The sequence below is a fragment of the Oryctolagus cuniculus genome, chromosome 3 (assembly GCF_964237555.1).
Source record: "Oryctolagus cuniculus chromosome 3, mOryCun1.1, whole genome shotgun sequence".
Lineage (NCBI taxonomy): Eukaryota > Metazoa > Chordata > Mammalia > Lagomorpha > Leporidae > Oryctolagus > Oryctolagus cuniculus.
In genome coordinates this window covers 76,477,275-76,494,938 of record NC_091434.1, presented here as the reverse complement: position 1 = coordinate 76,494,938, position 17,664 = coordinate 76,477,275, and the positions used below count along the sequence as shown (strand labels likewise).

General features: G+C 40.4%; 1 protein-coding gene across 4 annotated transcripts in view; it reads right to left on the bottom strand.

The window, feature by feature from the left end:
* SLC38A11 (solute carrier family 38 member 11) overlaps positions 1-16,743 on the bottom strand; it is a 59,687-nt gene extending 42,944 nt beyond the window's left edge. For 2 of the 4 annotated variants that reach the window (XR_517064.4, XM_008258684.4), the window contains exons 1-7: positions 16,188-16,743; positions 15,587-15,701; positions 13,389-13,463; positions 9,775-9,909; positions 8,792-8,857; positions 4,374-4,480; positions 1,562-1,641 (exon numbers count right to left, since the gene is read on the bottom strand). Coding sequence is in view for 3 of the 4 variants with exons in the window: in XM_008258684.4 (XP_008256906.2) it covers positions 1,562-1,641; positions 4,374-4,480; positions 8,792-8,857; positions 9,775-9,909; positions 13,389-13,463; positions 15,587-15,701; positions 16,188-16,226 (617 nt within the window). In the remaining variant the exon portion in view is untranslated. The remainder of the gene's footprint in view (positions 1-1,561; positions 1,642-4,373; positions 4,481-8,791; positions 8,858-9,774; positions 9,910-13,388; positions 13,464-15,586; positions 15,702-16,187) is intronic. The other 2 variants (XM_008258681.4, XM_008258682.4) reach the window with 2 other exon arrangements.
* Positions 16,744-17,664: the final 921 nt, after the last annotated feature.

Here is a 17,664-nt window from a genome sequence, read left to right as displayed (position 1 = left end):
GGGAGGTGAGGTCTTTGGGAGATAATTAGAGTTGAATGAGATCCAAGGGGTGATGTCCTTGTGATGGCATCAGTGCCCTTAAATGAAGAGACACTAAGGAGCTTGTGTTCTCTCTTTGCCACATGAGGGCACAGTAGGAACACTGAAAGCTGTCCCCAAAAAGAACACAACCATGCTGGCACCCTGATCGCTGACTCCCAGTCTCCCGAACTATGAGCACAGAAACTTCTGTCGTTTAATCCACTCAGTTTATGATCTTTTATAATGGCAACCTGACCTGACTAATGCAACCATGAATCAAGATTGAGTTATTTTAAGAGAAAAAATTATTATAAACATTGTAGATAGTTATGCTTTTACTTAAATCCTCTAAAAATAGCTGTTTGCTTCTTCAAGGAAAAGACATCACATGCAATTAGACTAGGAATTTCATACTTCCAAATAAAACTGGAGAATGCTTATATATTTTTTTTCTATCTTCCTGGTGAACTAAGAAGTTTACCATAAGCTGCAACAGTAGAAAATGAAGTAATATTGCAGAGCAGTCACCATTCAACAAGAAAACATAAATTACCCCGAAGACTACATTAACAACTAGAGCCAGTCACTAGGGCTCCTTTTTGTTTTCATTCACAGGCAGCATTCATTGAAGACCTAGTATTACTTGTTTGTGCTAATGACAAATTAATTTTATTTGATCTAGTTTAGTATTGAGAAAATACTTAAAATGTCATTAAGCTCACTAATGTACTATTTATTTATTCAGCAAATATTTATTTTGCATTGCAGAAATATAATTCTGCATTTAAAGCTGTGGCTGATATGACTGCAATATTTTCTTGGGACTATTAGTGTAAGTTACCCAGCACTTACATGGTGAATTTATTCAATAAACAAAGCATAAACAGTGTGTAGTTTACATCAGCAGTACATACAGTTGTAAATTTCAAGGAGGAATTGTATTTTCAAAATTTGGGGAACCAATACCAAGTTGTCAACATTTTACTTGTCCAAATAATAACAGAAATAAATAAATATCACAATTAATTATGAGCACTAGCTAACACATGATGGATTATTTAAACACAAGAAAGTTTAATATGGGGTAGTTTTCAATGTGACAGCATTTAGTTTAAAAAAGAAAAATACCATATTCGTTGTCCTCTTTTCCGCCAAAATTGGTGAAACTTTATAAAAAATAATTCCATCTTTGGGGTACATATCTCTACTATGTTCCTGTTTCTCTCTATTCAAAATCCTTTGCTTATTCTAATTCTTAGGGCTGCTTACTAAAAAATATAATCAAATCAGCATTTCAGTATGGTCTTATCAGCTTTGCAGGCTCTGACTGAAGACTACTTATCTACAATCGTCTGCGTTTATTTTCACTCATTTTGTCAAATACTAAAGATAAACGGTGTTTCTGAACTACTACTCTTCATTTTAACCTTTATACTATGCCATATAAATACTTCTGAGAAGGCTGTAAATCAAAGATTGACAAATGTGACAACAAAAGCTACATGTGTAAAGTTTAAAAACAGCATCAGCAGAAACTTACATGTGTGGACCCAATGAAACGACCCTTGTCATCACTATTCCAACAATCAACGTTGTTAAAACTGTAGAAATAAAGGAGATCTGCAAAAGAATATGTAAAAATATTATCAATTTCAGAGCAATGATTTTATTTAAAATACTAGGACGTTTTCCTTTTTACTTGGGTAAACTTATGCATAGATTTCCTTTAGCCAATTCTTCAGTTGTTTGTCCTTAATAGATTAGTGTTGATGATCTCAGGCATGTAACTTCTTATCAGATCATAGTCTGGTTCCCTTCTTCTCCCCAATAGGTGAGCAAATGTCAAATATGACAACTGGAATCCTGAAACATGGCTTTAAACATTTTTAGTGGCTCTCTTCATAGAATACAAAACTAAGACTTTCAGTTTACAAAACTAAAAGTGAAATTGAGTTTTCTTTTTCCTTCAGGCCCTGTTTTAGTGTTAACCTGCATTATTTTTGCTGTCTACAACCGCTGCTGCTGCTCCCGTCTTTAGCTTACCCTCTCCCTTGCAACACAACACATTTCTGTCCCCCCACACACTTCTGGGGGGTGTGTGCCTCTGCTTTTCCTCTTGCTCTCTAGCTCCATTAGTCTGATTTATTTTTCTACTTGGTTTTGTCCTTTGGACTGTGTAGGTTTGTTTTGCTTTTCCTTTTTCTTCTGTCACTATCAACTGGTTAAAATATAAACCAAGAATATGTGCTCTGTGCACTGATCATATTAGTCACTGTTTGTATGCTTAATTTTCTAATGGATAAGTACATTTTAGATTTTTTCCTCTGATAAGACAAAAAACAATATAAAATTATAGTATTACAGCATGTGATTATCATCAGCACTGTTTTCTAGGTTGTTAATTTTTAACCAAAAAGAAGTTTTTACTATGATTTCATAGAATTTCTAAGGAACAGAAACATTAAATAGCATGCCTAAGGCCACACAGCTCCAGAGCAACAGAGACGGAACCCACACCTAAGCAGCTTGACTTCAGGTCAAGGTTCCCAATTATTCTGCTGGCTTGTTGGGAGACTTCTTTAGGCATCTGAGTATGACATTTTCAAGGGCTTCTTTGTAAAAATATATATTAAGATTAGTGGATTTTGCTTCATAAATACCTCATTTCTGTTCTCAGAACTTACAAGTGACATATATGTCGACATTTAATATGCAAATTAAAAACAGTTCAGTCATTCAGATAATTCACAAAATGTTCCTTTTAATATACTCCTCTTGGTCATCTCGGGATGACTGTTAGGGATGGAAGGTTGTAGAATATTGTCTCTGTTGGGAGTTCTACCTGGAAGAAGGGACTTCAGAACTGGATAAACACAGCAAACATCACAGAGAAAAGAAAAATTCATCTTGTTGCAACTTTCAAAATAGAATATTGAAGTAGAAGATAAGAAACTTTAGAATTTTTTCATCAGAATGCTTGGCATCCTGTAGACACAGCACCAATAATGATTTGGGTAAAAAACAAGTATCCCTTGAGAGAAAGGGAATAAAATACAGGCATATAAAGGTTATTTTATGCAAGTGAATTTATGAGTTGAATAATTCTTTGGTTCATTTCTTCTTCTTTCTTTTTTTTTTTTTTTTTTTTGACAGGCAGAGTGGACAGTGAGAAGAGAGACAGAGAGAAAGGTCTTCCTTTGCCGATGGTTCACCCTCCAATGGCTGCCGCGGCCGGCGCACCACGCTGATCCGATGGCAGGAACCAGGTGCTTCTCCTGGTCTCCCATGGGGTGCAGGGCCCAAGCACCTGGGCCATCCTCCACTGCACTCCCTGGCCACAGCAGAGAGCTGGCCTGGAAGAGGGGCAACCGGGACAGAATCCGGCGCCCCGACCGGGACTAGAACCCGGTGTGCCGGCGCCGCAAGGCGGAGGATTAGCCTAGTGAGCCAAGGTGCCGGCCCTTTGGTTCCTTTCATTATGAAGAATTCATTATTTACCTTTAGTAGTAAGAATCAGGTACTGAACAAACTCTAAACAATTTATGTCAATACCCTGACCTTTAACATGATTGAGGTAAAAACTGATCCAGTAGCCATTCCAACTGACAAATAAAAAATATTTAAGCTTTGAAATGATTCATCCTTAGCTAATTTTAAATTGTTTAAACTATCTGCAAAAATAATGTTTTCCCAATAACTTAGATTTGCTTTCAGTTTAAATATTTATATATTTTAAATTTAAGTTGTGCTGTTTGACATCAGTAAGGGTATCCACCTTAAAAAGTAAAAAAAAAAGGAAGGACATGTTGGGGCCGGTGCTGTGGTGCGGTGGGTTGACACCCTGGCCTGAAGTGCAGGCATCCCATATGGCCACGGGTTCGAGACCTGGCTGCTCCACTTCTGATTCAGCTCTGCTCTATGGCCTGGGAAAGCAGTGGAAGATGGCCCAAGTCCCTGGGCCCCTGCACCTGCGTGGGAGACTTGGAAGAAGCTCCTCGTTCCTGGCTCCGGATCGGCACAGCTCCAGTCACTGAGGCCAGTTGGGGAGTGAACCATCAGATGGAGGACCTCTCTCTCTGTCTCTCCCTGCCTCTCCTCTCTCTGTGTAACTCTGACTTTCAAATAAATAAATTGAAAAAAAAAAAAGAACATGTGTAGTTTACATTTATTAACTATTTAACTATCAGCTCCTCCAAACAAGCTAATGATTTAATCAGTTTACTCTGGCATAATGATAAGTAAACTAAAGAAGAATGCTCTTGTTAAGAACTTTGCCAAATATATGGAAGATCAACAAAATTAATACACATAGTAACATGCATTTCTATCCCTATTTAAAAGTGTAAACTTACCTTTCCAAGTTTTGCTATATCTCGGTACAAGGACAAAGGCAGAATAAACATAACTGTGGAAAGTGTAATAATGAAGTGGCGACCAATAAACCAGCTTTGAGGATCAACTAAAACAAAGTAAATGTCATTAAGTGCTTATAGGTATAAGTAATATATAGTGACACAACTACATATTCAAGCATTTATTTGAATAATATAAATATTACCTAGATGACAATGATTTTGAGTTAAACTACATAAAACCATGAAAAAATATAAATTAATCACAAAAATGTAACAAAAAAGTAACTTATGGGTGCACTTCTACTTCGAATGCTATTGTGATATTTTACAGTCACACTGTTGTAATGGTCCATGTGATATTACGATAAGTATATCTTAGTTTTCAACCACAGTTTCTACCTTGTAACTGCCTTCCCAAGCTGGCTCATAGCTGCTCTAATCTTCCCCTTCCTCTAAGTGACCATAACAAAATTCTCTGACCTACCTTATCTGACCTTTCTCATTACAGAGCGGGCCTGCCTCATTCCCTGGAGAAAGGAAAGCCGCACGGAGAGGCTATGAAGAAACTGAATAGACAGGCCATGATGGGCTTGCCCGCTCACTCTATTATCAATTATACCTATGCAATGAAGTCTCCATAAAAAAAAAAAAAAAAAAAAAAAAAAAAGTGAGAGGGAGGATTAGGGAAATGGTTGACCAATGAATGTTAAGTTACAGTTAGGCAGGAGAAAAAAAAGTTCTGGTATTTTATTGCACAGTAGGGTAGACACATAATGCTAATATATTGCATACTTTTCTTAAAAATTGATTGTAGAATAGATTTTTTTTTTTTGACAGGCCGAGTTAGTGAGAGAGAGAGACAGAGAGAAAGGTCTTCCCTCCGTTGGTTCACCCCCCAAACGGCCGCTACGGCCAGCGTGCCGCGCCGATCTGAAGCCAGGAGCCAGGTGCTTCCTCCTGGTCTCCCATGCGGGTGCAGGGCCCAAGCACTTGGGCCACAGCAGAGAGCTGGACTGGAAGAGGAGCAACTGGGACAGAACTGGCGCCCCAACCGGGACTAGAACATGGAGTGCCGGTGCTGCAGGTGGAGGATTAGCCCAGTGAGCCAGGCGCTGGCCTGCAGAATAGATTTTGAATGCTTTCTTCATAAAGAAATGATAAATGCTTTTGGAGATAGACATGTTCACCGTGACTGAAGTTTATACAACATACACACATATCTAAGCATCGCATAGCACCTTATTGATATATACATTTTTATGTATCAGCTAAAAATTAAAATTTTAAAAATATCCAAAAGGATAGAGTTCAGAGAGCTTCTGACTAGCTGAGTACGATTTTCCTGGAGGGTGACGTGCCCAGACACGACATGGAAGCCCTGTGCCCCTCCTCTCTTCACTATGCTTCGTAATGCCTCTTGCGATAAACTCACATGAGTAACAAGAGTTTCCCTGAGTTCTGTGAGCTGCTCAAGGAAATGAATGTAACTCAGGCAGGGATGTTTGGGAACCATGATTTATAGGTGGGGTCCAAAGCACAGATGACGTGATTTGGGGCTTTTGACAGGCATCTGAAGTGAGAGTGGAGGGGGAAGGTTTGGGGCTCAATCCCTTGACCTGTGTTACCTGCGGCTTTCTACAGGCAGATGATGTCAGAATTGAATTAGACTAGAGGACACCCAGTTGGTGTACCCTGCAGATCTCATGTTTGCTTGCTGGGGAAGACAGATCCCTGTGTGGATGATGGAGTGGGAGCAGAGGAAACACAGTATGTTTTCCAAACACACAGCCTCCTAATCGGTTGCTCTACTTCTGCCTTCCTCTGTTCCCTTAAAATACAATCTGAACCCAGACATGGCAGAGATCTTTATCAAAGGTAAAAAAACTTATCACTCCCTGTCCATCCCCTGCACCCCTGAAATGGCAAATCCTTTTATGCAGAAGTAAGCTACACAAGGACAGAGCATTTTCTGAGATTTTTTTAACTTCTGTGTTTGAAGAGACTTGAACAACAACACTTTAACAAATTTCCAAAGTCAATTTAGATAAAAATACTTCATATATTTCTACCCTCTTGTCAAGAAGGAAGTGTTTTCCTTGTAGGAAAGTAGGCAGAATCAACTTTTTTTGATAGGGCAGAAGTGACAGAGAGGCTGCCCCAAATGGTATACATTACAGATTCTTGGCTATCATAATGAGTAAATACAAACAATAAATAAGTGACAAAATAGAAACCTACTTCAGAAAGTTCATGGAAAATCAGAACTAAAGATGTTTATTTAGAGGCAGGAAAAATTGAAAGGGTGTGAATCTATGGTTTGATAACAAAGTCGCCTTGATTTCAGGTTCCACTGTGAAAAGTACAGATGCAATTTCTAGCCTTCAGTCTCATTTTGTTTTGTTTGGAATGTCTCTGAAATGAGAGTTTCAAACACTGAGAGGAAAGGTATTGTTGCATCAACATTCTCAACTGTGACGGCAACTACAGAGTTAGGTCACAAGGAGATGGAGATTATCTACTTGGACAAGAAGCTCTTCAAAGCAAAATGGAGGGGCAGTGTTATGATGCCGTGATTTAAGCTGCCACATGGGACATAACAGATTGCCTGGTTTGAGTCCTGGATGCTCTGCACGATGTTCCCACGAGTGCAAAGGGGATCCTACTGACAGAGACAGTGGGTGACAGTGGGAGATGGTCCAAGTGTTTGGGTTCCTGTTACCCACATGGGAAACTTGGATGGAGTTTCTGGCTCCTGGCTTGGCCTGCCCTTACATTGGCTATCGCCAATGGCATTTGGGAGAGTGAACAAGTTGATGAAAAATTCTCTCTCTCTCTCTCCATTTCCCTCTGTCATTCTGCCTTTAAAAGAGTTTCAAAATCTTTTTTAAAAAAGCAAAATGATGCACAATCTCTGAAGTCTTCTAATAGCTACGATACAGGGAAAGCTGAACAGGAGTGAGGGTGCAGTGCATCTGAAAACAGCAACTTGAGAATGTTTATAGCAGCTTTTGTCCCTCAACTGGAATACAGATACACTGTTGTACATCCACAAGATGTGAAACTTCTCAGCAATAAAAAAAGAGCAAACTCTGAATACACCCACAGACACCAATGAGTCTCAAATACATCTGCTAAGTGAAAGAAGCCAGATTCAAAAAGCTACACACTATATGATGCCACTTACACAGCATTCTGGAAATAGCACGACTATAAGGGAAGAAATCAGATTAGTGGTTCCCACAGGCTGTAGATGAGGGAGGGTTTGACTACAAAGGGAAATGGGGAAAATTTGAGGGAATAATGGGATTGTTCTGTATTTTGATTGTGGCTGTGGTTATACTACTACATGCATTTTTAAAACTCATAGGATACATATTTGAAAAGATAACTTTTACCGTGTTAAATGATACCACAATAAAGTAACACAGAAAGTAGTTTGCTTATGTAAGAAATGATGTAGTATAAATAGTACATGAAAAAAAAATGTGACTACAGAGAGCTAGTGATATGAACCATAGGGAATTTGAAACAAAATTGCTATGTGTTTGAAGAGTATTAACATTTTTTTCAACAGCTGAGCTATAGTTAATTCATATATAAAAGTAGATAATTACTTTGTATTGAGGTATTGCAAGAGATGTGAAGCAACCCAATTCTTTTACTTTAAAATATTCTTTATTTGTAAATTATTATGAACCACATTTGTTATAGATAACCAAGGGCTAGTGTTGTGGTGCAGCAGGTTAAGCTGCAGTTTGGGACACCAGCATCCCATATTAGAGTGCTGGTTCAAATGATCCAGCTTCCTGCTAATGTGCCTGGGAAGGCAGAGGAAGATGGCCCAAGTGCCTGGGCCCCTGCTGCTCATGTGGTTTAGCCCCAGTCATTGCACCCATTTGCAACAAGTGGATGGAAGGGCTCTCTCTCTTTCTCTTTCTCTGATTCTCTCTCTCTCTCTGTCACTCTATCTTTCAAATAATTAAATAAGCAGTTTTAAAAACTATAATTATATAAAATAAATATATTTAGGGACCAGTGCTGTGTAGTGGGTAAAGCCACCATCTGCAGTGCTAGCATCCCATATGGGCTCCGGTTCAAGTCTAGTTGCTCCACTTCCCATCCAGTTCTGTGCTATGGCCTGGGAAAGCAGTGGAAAATGGCCCTAGTGCTGGGTCCCTGCACCCGCATGGGAGACCCGAAGAAGCTCCACTCTCCTGGCTTTGGATCGATCTACATCCAGCCATTGCGGCCAATTGGGGATTGAACCATCGGATGGTAGACCTCTCTCTCTCTCTCTCTCTCTCTGACTCTCCTTCTCTCTCTGTGTATTTCTGACTTTCAAATAAATAAATAAATCTTTAAAACATATATATATATATATATATTTAATTACTCAAAATTTCTATTTGACTTACCTCCTGGGATTCTTTGAAAAACTTTGCCCAAAGTATCTCCAGCTATTATGTTGTAGCTTATCATTGCTAAAAACATAATTAAAATAGTAGTTACATCAAACCATTACATTTCATCCTGAATATTCTCAAAGCAATGTTATTATTTCCCAAATATTAATATAATCATACTATTTCAAATATACATTATGATTACCAATATGAATAGCCTTAAAATAACTAGACAACAGATTATGATATAGTATCAATTTATATTATAATATTTCAACACTACAAATGATTTTATTCCACAAAATTTTGAATAGTGAGTTTGGGTAAGCATTTAAAACATAATTGATTTTGTTGGTAAAGTTCAGCTTCCAGTCACTTTTTCAGGAACACATGTAGTGCTTTTTAAAAAAACATTATTTATTTATTTGAAAAAATTACAGAGAGAGAGAGAGAAAGACAGAGAGAGGGAGATCTTCCATCTGTTGGTTCACTCCTGAAATGGCCACAGAGGCCAGGTGGGTCAGGCTGAAGCCAGGAGCCAGGAGCTTCATCCAGGTCTCCCATGTGGGTGCAAGGCCCAAGAACTTGGGCCATCTGCTGCTGCTTTTCCAGGATCATTAGCAAGAAGCTGGATCAGAAGTAGGGGATGCTGGCACTGCAGGTGGAGGCTTAACCTTCTACAGCACAGCATTGGCCCCCTTTCATATACTTTTAATCCCAGCTCATTCTATTTTCTTTCTTTCTTTTTTTTACCAAATAAACACCAAAACTAACCCAATGAAAATCACTTTCATTTTTATTTCAAAAAATACTTAGAAAATAAAATCAAAGGTAAAGAAAAGTAGGAAGAAAAAGTTTTTAAAGAAGCAAACATTTGACTTGAAAAATGTTTCAACTGCTGATAGCCTTTCATGACCAATGACTATTACAACTATTTCATTCACAAATGACTAGGTTTATGAGTATAACTGCTGGATGCATCTTTAAGAACTTACCAATGAAAGGATACATAAACTGCAGGGCAGAGAGGAGGAGATATCCTGGAAAGCCAAAGGTCTTGTTAACCAAAGACTGGTAGCTGTCTGTTCCAGAGAGGGTGCCCCCTTTTATCAACAGAACGAGGGAAAAGTCTGTGGCAAGCAAAACAATTAAGCAGATGTCAGATGTCACGTTTGATTTAATTACTATTCAGAAAAAAGGGAGATTTAAAGAGCTAAATTTAATTATTATGTTTACCACAATGCCTGGCATGCTATAGAGGCCAAAGAGACCAGAACTTGTGATTTAACTTATTTTTTACTATGGTTGTGGAAAAATGTATTTGGAATCAGATAATAATAACTATGAAACACCCACAAATGTTTTCAGAATGTTCCAAATGCACTTCCAAATGCACTACACAAATTAACTCTTGGCAACAACCCTAGATGGGTACTATTATCACCCCCATTTAATAGATAAGAAAAGTGAGGCACAAATGACAAAATAAATTGCTGATCTCCACAGAGTTAGTAACAGAAGTATCAGGTTCCCAGAAGAGCTCCCCAGAATCCATGCACTCGATCAAAATTCTGCTTTTGTTGCAAGCAACTGCAGACCTTGGGTAAGTCATTTTAACCTAATGAGTTGTTAATTTCCTCTAAATAAAAGTAGAACCCGAATACCTACCTCATGGGTCAGTAGGACATAGTGCTATGGCTACACTATGCTCAGTGCCTAGCCAACCTGAGGAAATGGTCATGGTTGTCATTACATGAGAGCTTTCCTGTTTGCTTCAGCAGCCTTGTCTAATTTCCCTCTTTCTACTGATGATTATCAACCCAATACTGGAGTTGGCCTCAATCCCTTGCATATTTTCCTTTTGCATTTCTAAATTTCCATCTGCTTAGAGTACTGTTGCATTTTCTCTGCTAACTCACATTTTTTTTCCATCTGATAAACACTCAGTAGGGACATCTCCTCCTCCCCCAGAATGTTCCTTTTCTTTTGAGGCTGGGTTCATTGCTGTGTGACCATAATCATGCACAAATTCTTATATGGTACTTTCCATGAGGTATTACAATTACATGCTTTTTATCTGTCTGACACATTACATTATGAGTTTCAGAAAGGCACAGATAACATTCTTTGGTCCAGTAGGCCAATGTTTGGCACAAATTGAGGGGACCTCAAAATATTCAAGAAAATGAGATTTAAAGATGTTTATGTTTGTGCAAAACTTTTGAAATACATGAATTATTTTTTTAAATATGCATTTCCATGAGCTCTCTGAAGACTCTTGCTATGTATTTGTTGAATGAATCCATGTCAACATCACATTGCTAGATGTCATCTTAAATGATCTAATAGACTTTTAGAAATAATCTCCAAGGAAAAAAAGATGCTGCATTCTATTTTCTTTGCTTAAAACTCTCAGAAGAGTTGGAGAGTTGAATGTTGCAGGCGAGGATGAACAGGACTTCACGAGACAGGCAAAAGGATCGTGAGGCAGAAGAACCGCCATTGGAAACTCAGCCTCTTTGTGGGGAATGAAACAGTTCAGAGTGGCCAAACTCGGTCTTCATGAAAGGATTGGTGATGGGGTGTGAAAGATGTGAGCAACTGGGAATGAGACTAAAATGCAGAAGATGGCCAAACTATGAAGGAATTTGGATGCAATGATTTTGTTGTAGTTGTTGCCTTCATTATAGAGTGTTGGGCTGTTTTGATTGGAGGAGTCACAGGATAACAACTCTTACAGAAGCATGACAGACTGATAAGAAAATACATAGATGCTGGTGGCAGGACAGCTAAGTTGTAACTTCTTGACTAAGGAAGAGGACCACAGAGGTGTGAGCGAGAGGAGGCAACCAGTTCCACGGGTGTTGGGAACTGTTTATTTGTATTTTGTAATAATTCCAAATGTATTGCACTTAATAATTTGATATTAATTTAGTCAATACTAATTATGAATGTTTTCATCTGGTTAAGAAATATGGGTCTCAAATATCAATCACTATAATCTTTTTATCTTCCCTTAAATATACTGTAGTAAATTATAAAATAATCTGTGAATCAAATGATGTTCTTTAACAGGGGAGTTTTCTTTTAAATCCTCATATATACTTGGACAAAATTATTTTAATCATTAATACAAAAATCATAAAGCAAATTTAAAAATTATTTGTTGCAAATATTTATAAATCTTTCTCATTCTTAAACATTTCACAAACATGAAAACAGCACTTTTAAAACAAAACTATCTGTTGAAATGAACATATCTCATAAGAGGTCTTACAAAGATAAAAGAGGGGCCAGCATTGCAGCACAGATGGTTAAGCCACTGCTTGAGACACCCACATCCCATATCAGAGTGTCAATTCAGGTCTCCATTACTCTGATCCACCTCCTTACCAATGCACTGGGGAAGGCAGCAGATGATGGTCCAAATGTTTGTATCCTTGCCACCAATATGGGGGACCAAGATGGAGTTCCTAGCTCCTGGCTTCAGCCTGGAGCTATTCGGGGCTATTTGGAGAGTGAACCAGCTGATGGGAGGACTCATTTTCTCTTTCTCTGTCACTCTGCCTTTCATATAAATAAATAAATAAATAAATTTTTTTTAAAGTGCAAAAGAAGGGGCCAGCACTGTGGCAGAGTACAGCCGCCAACTGCAGTGCTGGCATCCCATATGGGTGCCAGTTCCAGTCCCAGCTGCTCCTCTTTCGATCCAGCTCTCTGCTATGGCTTGGAAAAGCAGTGGAATATGGTCCAAGTCCTTGAACCAGGGGAGGGAGCATCCTAACTCACTGATCCCTCCTGAGGAGGGACAGCTGTTGTGTTTTGTGCTGGGCTGTACAGGCATCTATGTGATCACAGACAGTGGTCACCACAGCAGCAACACTGTAGGTGGTGTCTACTTATGATCACTGCCTATTCTTTGGTGATCCCAAGGTAGAAGAAAGATGCTGCATTAGGCATAAGGTGAACTGATAGGATAACAGCGCAAGGATGAGGATGGCAGGAAAAGAAATCACTGTGAGATTAAAAAGCCGCATTTAGATAAAGGAGTGACAAAACATGGGCATAAGTGAACATGTGCCATGAAAAGTGGGGAGCAGAAGAGAAGCCATGAAATACAAGCACCTTATGGCGGCATAGAAAGACAATGGTAGGCTGGGAGTGTGGGCAGGCAGGGGGCCAGGTTGGGAGGGGTGAAACCTGCTGGGTGAGCAGCAGGATTTCAGCTCCACCTGCACAAACACGGCTGAAAATTTGCTCATTCACATGCACCTGCTCACGAAGCCCTGCCACCTGTACTATCACAGCACAATCTTCATTTAGCCTTAATCAACCCTTGCTGTGACTCTCCCATCTACCACTTTCTGCATAAAGCATAAAGGCGCATGAAAAGGATTTAGTTTTGGTAACATATGATGCTCTTCAACTTTTCTAATCTGTTTAAAGGATTAGTAAAACAAGTAAATCTCCTTGACATAAATGCTTAAATTCTTTAGGTTTCTTTGATGCACTTTTTAATTAACTTGGAAATTCTATTGCGGAGTGTGTGTATGTAAGTAGTCATGATACAATTGAAATCACAGAAATAAGTAATCATATAGTATTTTACCTGTAACATATGAAACCCAGAGTAAAAGCAGTATTCCCAAAGGAAACCCAGCCTGCTTCATTGAATAAGGCAGTCCTGGAAAAAAAAAAAAAAAACACACATAAAATTCCCCATTCCTCACATTAGTAACAAATCAAAATACAGTAATTCTTCCCAAGTTATGTATGTAACAGGTTATGTAAATTACATATTTACATGGCAGAGTTACAAGCAACACATAGCACAATGTTAAAAGGTTAGCATATTGATATGTATTTCAGCATATAAAGTTATTCATGCAGTGACTCGTCAGGAGAGCAAGTTGAGGGTGTGATGGAATGAGAATTAGAAAGCAGCAAATGAAAAATAGACACCAGTTCACAGAAATGTTTCCTTCTGGGTGAAGGTGCCATGTGCTCTAGAACGTATAGAGAGCAGATGTGTCCCCGCTCTTCCTTATGTGCTGACAGAAAAGCAGAGGAGAAATTCAGGAGCAGAGAAGGGTCCTGGGAATTGGCTCTAGAACACTGCCAGGTGGAGCTGAGCATAGTCTGACGTCTTTGCCTCCACTTGCTGCCTTTTTTTTTTTTTTTTTTTTTTTGACAGGTAGAGTTATAGACAGAGAGACAGAGAGAAAGGTCTTCCGTTTGTTGGTTCACCCACTAAATGGCCGCTACGGCCGGCGCCGCGCTGATCCGAAACCAGAAGCCAGGTGCCTCTTCCTGATCTCCCATGCGGGTGTAAGGCCCAAGCACTTGGGCCATCCTCCACTGCCCTCCTGGGCCACAGCAGAGCTGGACTGGAAGAGGAGCAACTGGGACTAGAATCCAGCGTCCATATGGGATGCTGGCGTCACAGGCGGAGGATTAACCAAATGAGGCATGGCACCAGCCCCAACTTTTTTTTTTTTTAAGATTTTATTTATTTATTTGATAGGTAGAGTTACAGACCCTGAGAGGGAGAGACAGAAAGAAAGGTCTTCCTTCCATCAGTTCACCCCCGAAATGACCGCAATGGCCAGAACTGAGCTGATCTGAAGCCAGGAGCTTCTTTTGGTCTCCTATGCGGGTGCAGGGGACCATCTTCTACTGCTTTCCCAGGCCATAGCGGAGAACTGGATCAGAAGAGGAGCAGCTGGGACTAGAACCAGCACCCATATGGGATGCCAGCCCCGCAGGCAGAGGATCAGCCTACTGCAACAAGGCCCCGCACCTCCCCCTCTCCCTCGCTTCTACTTCACCTCAAGACCCATCATTTTATTCATCATTGAAAACTAAGGTCTACATATGGAAAAACTCAAAATCCAGCAGTACATCAGCTGGTGAAAGTGAACTCAGCAGTCCATTTTCCAGTGGGTGATGACTGAGACTAAAATGTCAAGACTTTGTAATAAAATGTTATTTCTCAATGAGTCTTGTAGTTTGCAGGATTTTGCTTTGTCCCTGCCTTTTTAAAAAGTGAATGTTCTCAAATAGTAAAAAACAAAACAAAACAAAACAAAACAAAAAAACTGAAACATACTTGGTTTTATTACTGTCATGCAATGCACTTTTAATTCTTTTTTTTTCAGAATTTTTCCATTGTTTCTAATACATAGGAAAAATTCGAGCTGTTCATTTCTTTTTCCTTCTGAATGTTCAGCTCCTTTGTTTAAGCAATAATGTGTATTTTCAATCACATCAGTGTTACTGAATCAATGATATTTAAATTTACGGTGTCACAGTAAGTTTGTAGTAAATAATTCAGCATTGTAGGAATAGGGAAGGAAATGCTGTATGCACTTAATTTTTCACAAGACTGATAAATTTTTGCATTCAACTTTTGTACCTGCAATATTTACAAATATCTGGAGGTCTGATACTTCCATAAGGCCCTATTAATGTATTTCAAGTAACGGTGGATACTTTGGCAAAAAGAAAAACACAAAATTAAGTAACTATCAATTGACACACAGCCTAAAAACCTCAGCATCTCCCAGGTGCAGCTCCACCTTAATCTCTCTATGCGATGAATGCCCAGCTGTGCCGTGTGAGGCACAACCCCCTCTTCACCATAATAGGCAGAGGTATGCTACAACTAGAGGGGAAATGAAAGCCGCTCAGGGAGAAAGTTACCAACATTCTCACTACCATTTTTTTTTCCTTAAACATAATGAATGCAAGCTGCACATTTATTCTAAATTTGGAGTATTCACTTTAAATTAAAAACAAAACACTCACCTATTATACCGGATCCTATAATGGAGTTGACAACATTGAAAACAGCAGCAGACTGGTAGGTTTTGCCTTTGTTCTCCTGATTGGAAACCAGGGTTTCTCTATCATCTACATCTCCCTAGTTTAATAGATGAAATGGAGATTGAACAGACATTACTCAATCAAAAGTTAGAAAATGTCAGACAAATATGCAACACCGGATACCAACACGCTATTTGCAGTAATAAGTATTCTCAATAAGGGTAATAAAATTAGGAGGAGGAAAATAGCAAAGAACAGCAGTAACAGCTCTTCGTTCAACAGAACTTTCGAAGCAAACTCTGTCCTAGAATGGCCACATTACACTCGCTCAAATACTGCATGGAGCCCCAGACACAGGATCTGTTAGGGAAGTCGACGATGTGATTTAGTGAAATTAAAGAAGTTATAGTGAAAAGTGCCTGCCAATTAAAAAAAAAAAAAATCAAAGCAAAACTTTCTTCCCTCCCGGAGAACCTTCCGCGGTGCTAAACCCAGACGCCACGTGAAGACAGCTGAGCTCTTCGCTAAGGGGAAGAAAACCTGAGAGGAACGGGCCTCAGAGACGGCCCCCGTGGCGTTTTACCTGCGGCAGGATGACGGGCTGCAGCCCCTGGTAGCCCATGGCTGCGTGTCGGTCCAGGGCAGGTGGAAGTTTCTGGGGCTGCGCGCCCCGCTCTGCCTGGGCAGCCTCCGCCACCCCCTCGCCCGCGCTGGACGCCAGCGGCCAGAGAGCTGGCGGGACCGATTCCTCCCGCAGCCCCCCGACCCCTCCCTGGGCTGCACAGGCTGCAGCCCGGGGATCACTGAGCTGTCGAAGCCCAGGGCTCCTGCCCACCCGAGTTTGCCCAGCGAGATGCACTCTCCTCCGGATGCCGACCTGGGCAGCCCTCCCTCTCCTTCCCCGGCTTTTTTGCCCCCGCCCCCACTTCCCTTCCCCCAGAACAGGGAGAGCGATGGTTTCCGAAGCTGCCAAGTACAACTTGTTCCATCCACAGTGCGCTGTCCAAGCTGTTCAAAGTTACGAGGGCCTCGCCGCAGCGCATTGCTAAGCTGGCTGCTCTTTGCCCGGGTCAGAGCCCAAGGAAGAACGCGGTAGCCCCTCCGCGCATCTGCCCTAATAGCGCATCTTTCCTCTTATACTTTTGCTATGGCAGAGATGACCAGCGAGAAGTTAGGGCTTTTCTGTTAAACGGAATTTGGAGGAGTCGTAAGAAAATAAACAGAATAAGACCCTCAAATAATCTCCCTGGGATTTTAGCAAATTTGGTTACGGAGCATGCTCCGGTCAAAGTTTCGTGGTAACGTTTCAGAATTGGATTGTTGGATTCGGGTCATCAGTGTTGAAAGGAAGACAGATGCGAGGGGCTGGGAAATGGAAAGCCCCGAAGTATGCGAAGACTGTGAAACAGCCATCCGCTCCCTTTCTTAGATTGCGGTCATGAAAACTGAGGCCCAGGGTGAATGCAGAGAGAAAGTAACAGGTGAAATAGTTTCAGGGTCAGTGAGAGTGGTGGAGTGACCGCGGTACTTACCCGCTGATCAATACGTTCTTTTTCATTGGCATTTCTTTTAAAACATGGAAAAACTGGAGAGTTATAAAATAATTACCGCATAACGCTCTACTATCAAATTAATGTTAACCTTTTGTTGTATTTTCTTTAAATTGTGAAAATTGGGGCTGGTACTGTGGCGCAGCGGGTTAATGCCCTGGCCTGAGGTGCCAGCATCCCATATGGGCAATGGTTTGAGACCTGGCTGCTCCACTTCCAATCCAGCTCTCTGCTATAGCCCGTGAAAGCAGTAGAAGATGGCCCAAGTCCTTGGGCCCCTGCACCTGCGTCCTTGGGCCCCTGCACCTGCGTGGGAGACCCGAAAGAAGCTCCTGGCTTCTGGCTCTGGATCGGCGCAGCTTGGGCCGTTGCGGCCATCTGGGGAGTGAACCAGCGGATGGAAGACTCTCTCTCTACTTCTCTCTGTAACTCTGTCTTTCAAATAAAAAATAAATATTTAAAAAATAAATAAATTGTGAAAATTAATATTTAATTTCATAATAGAAACTC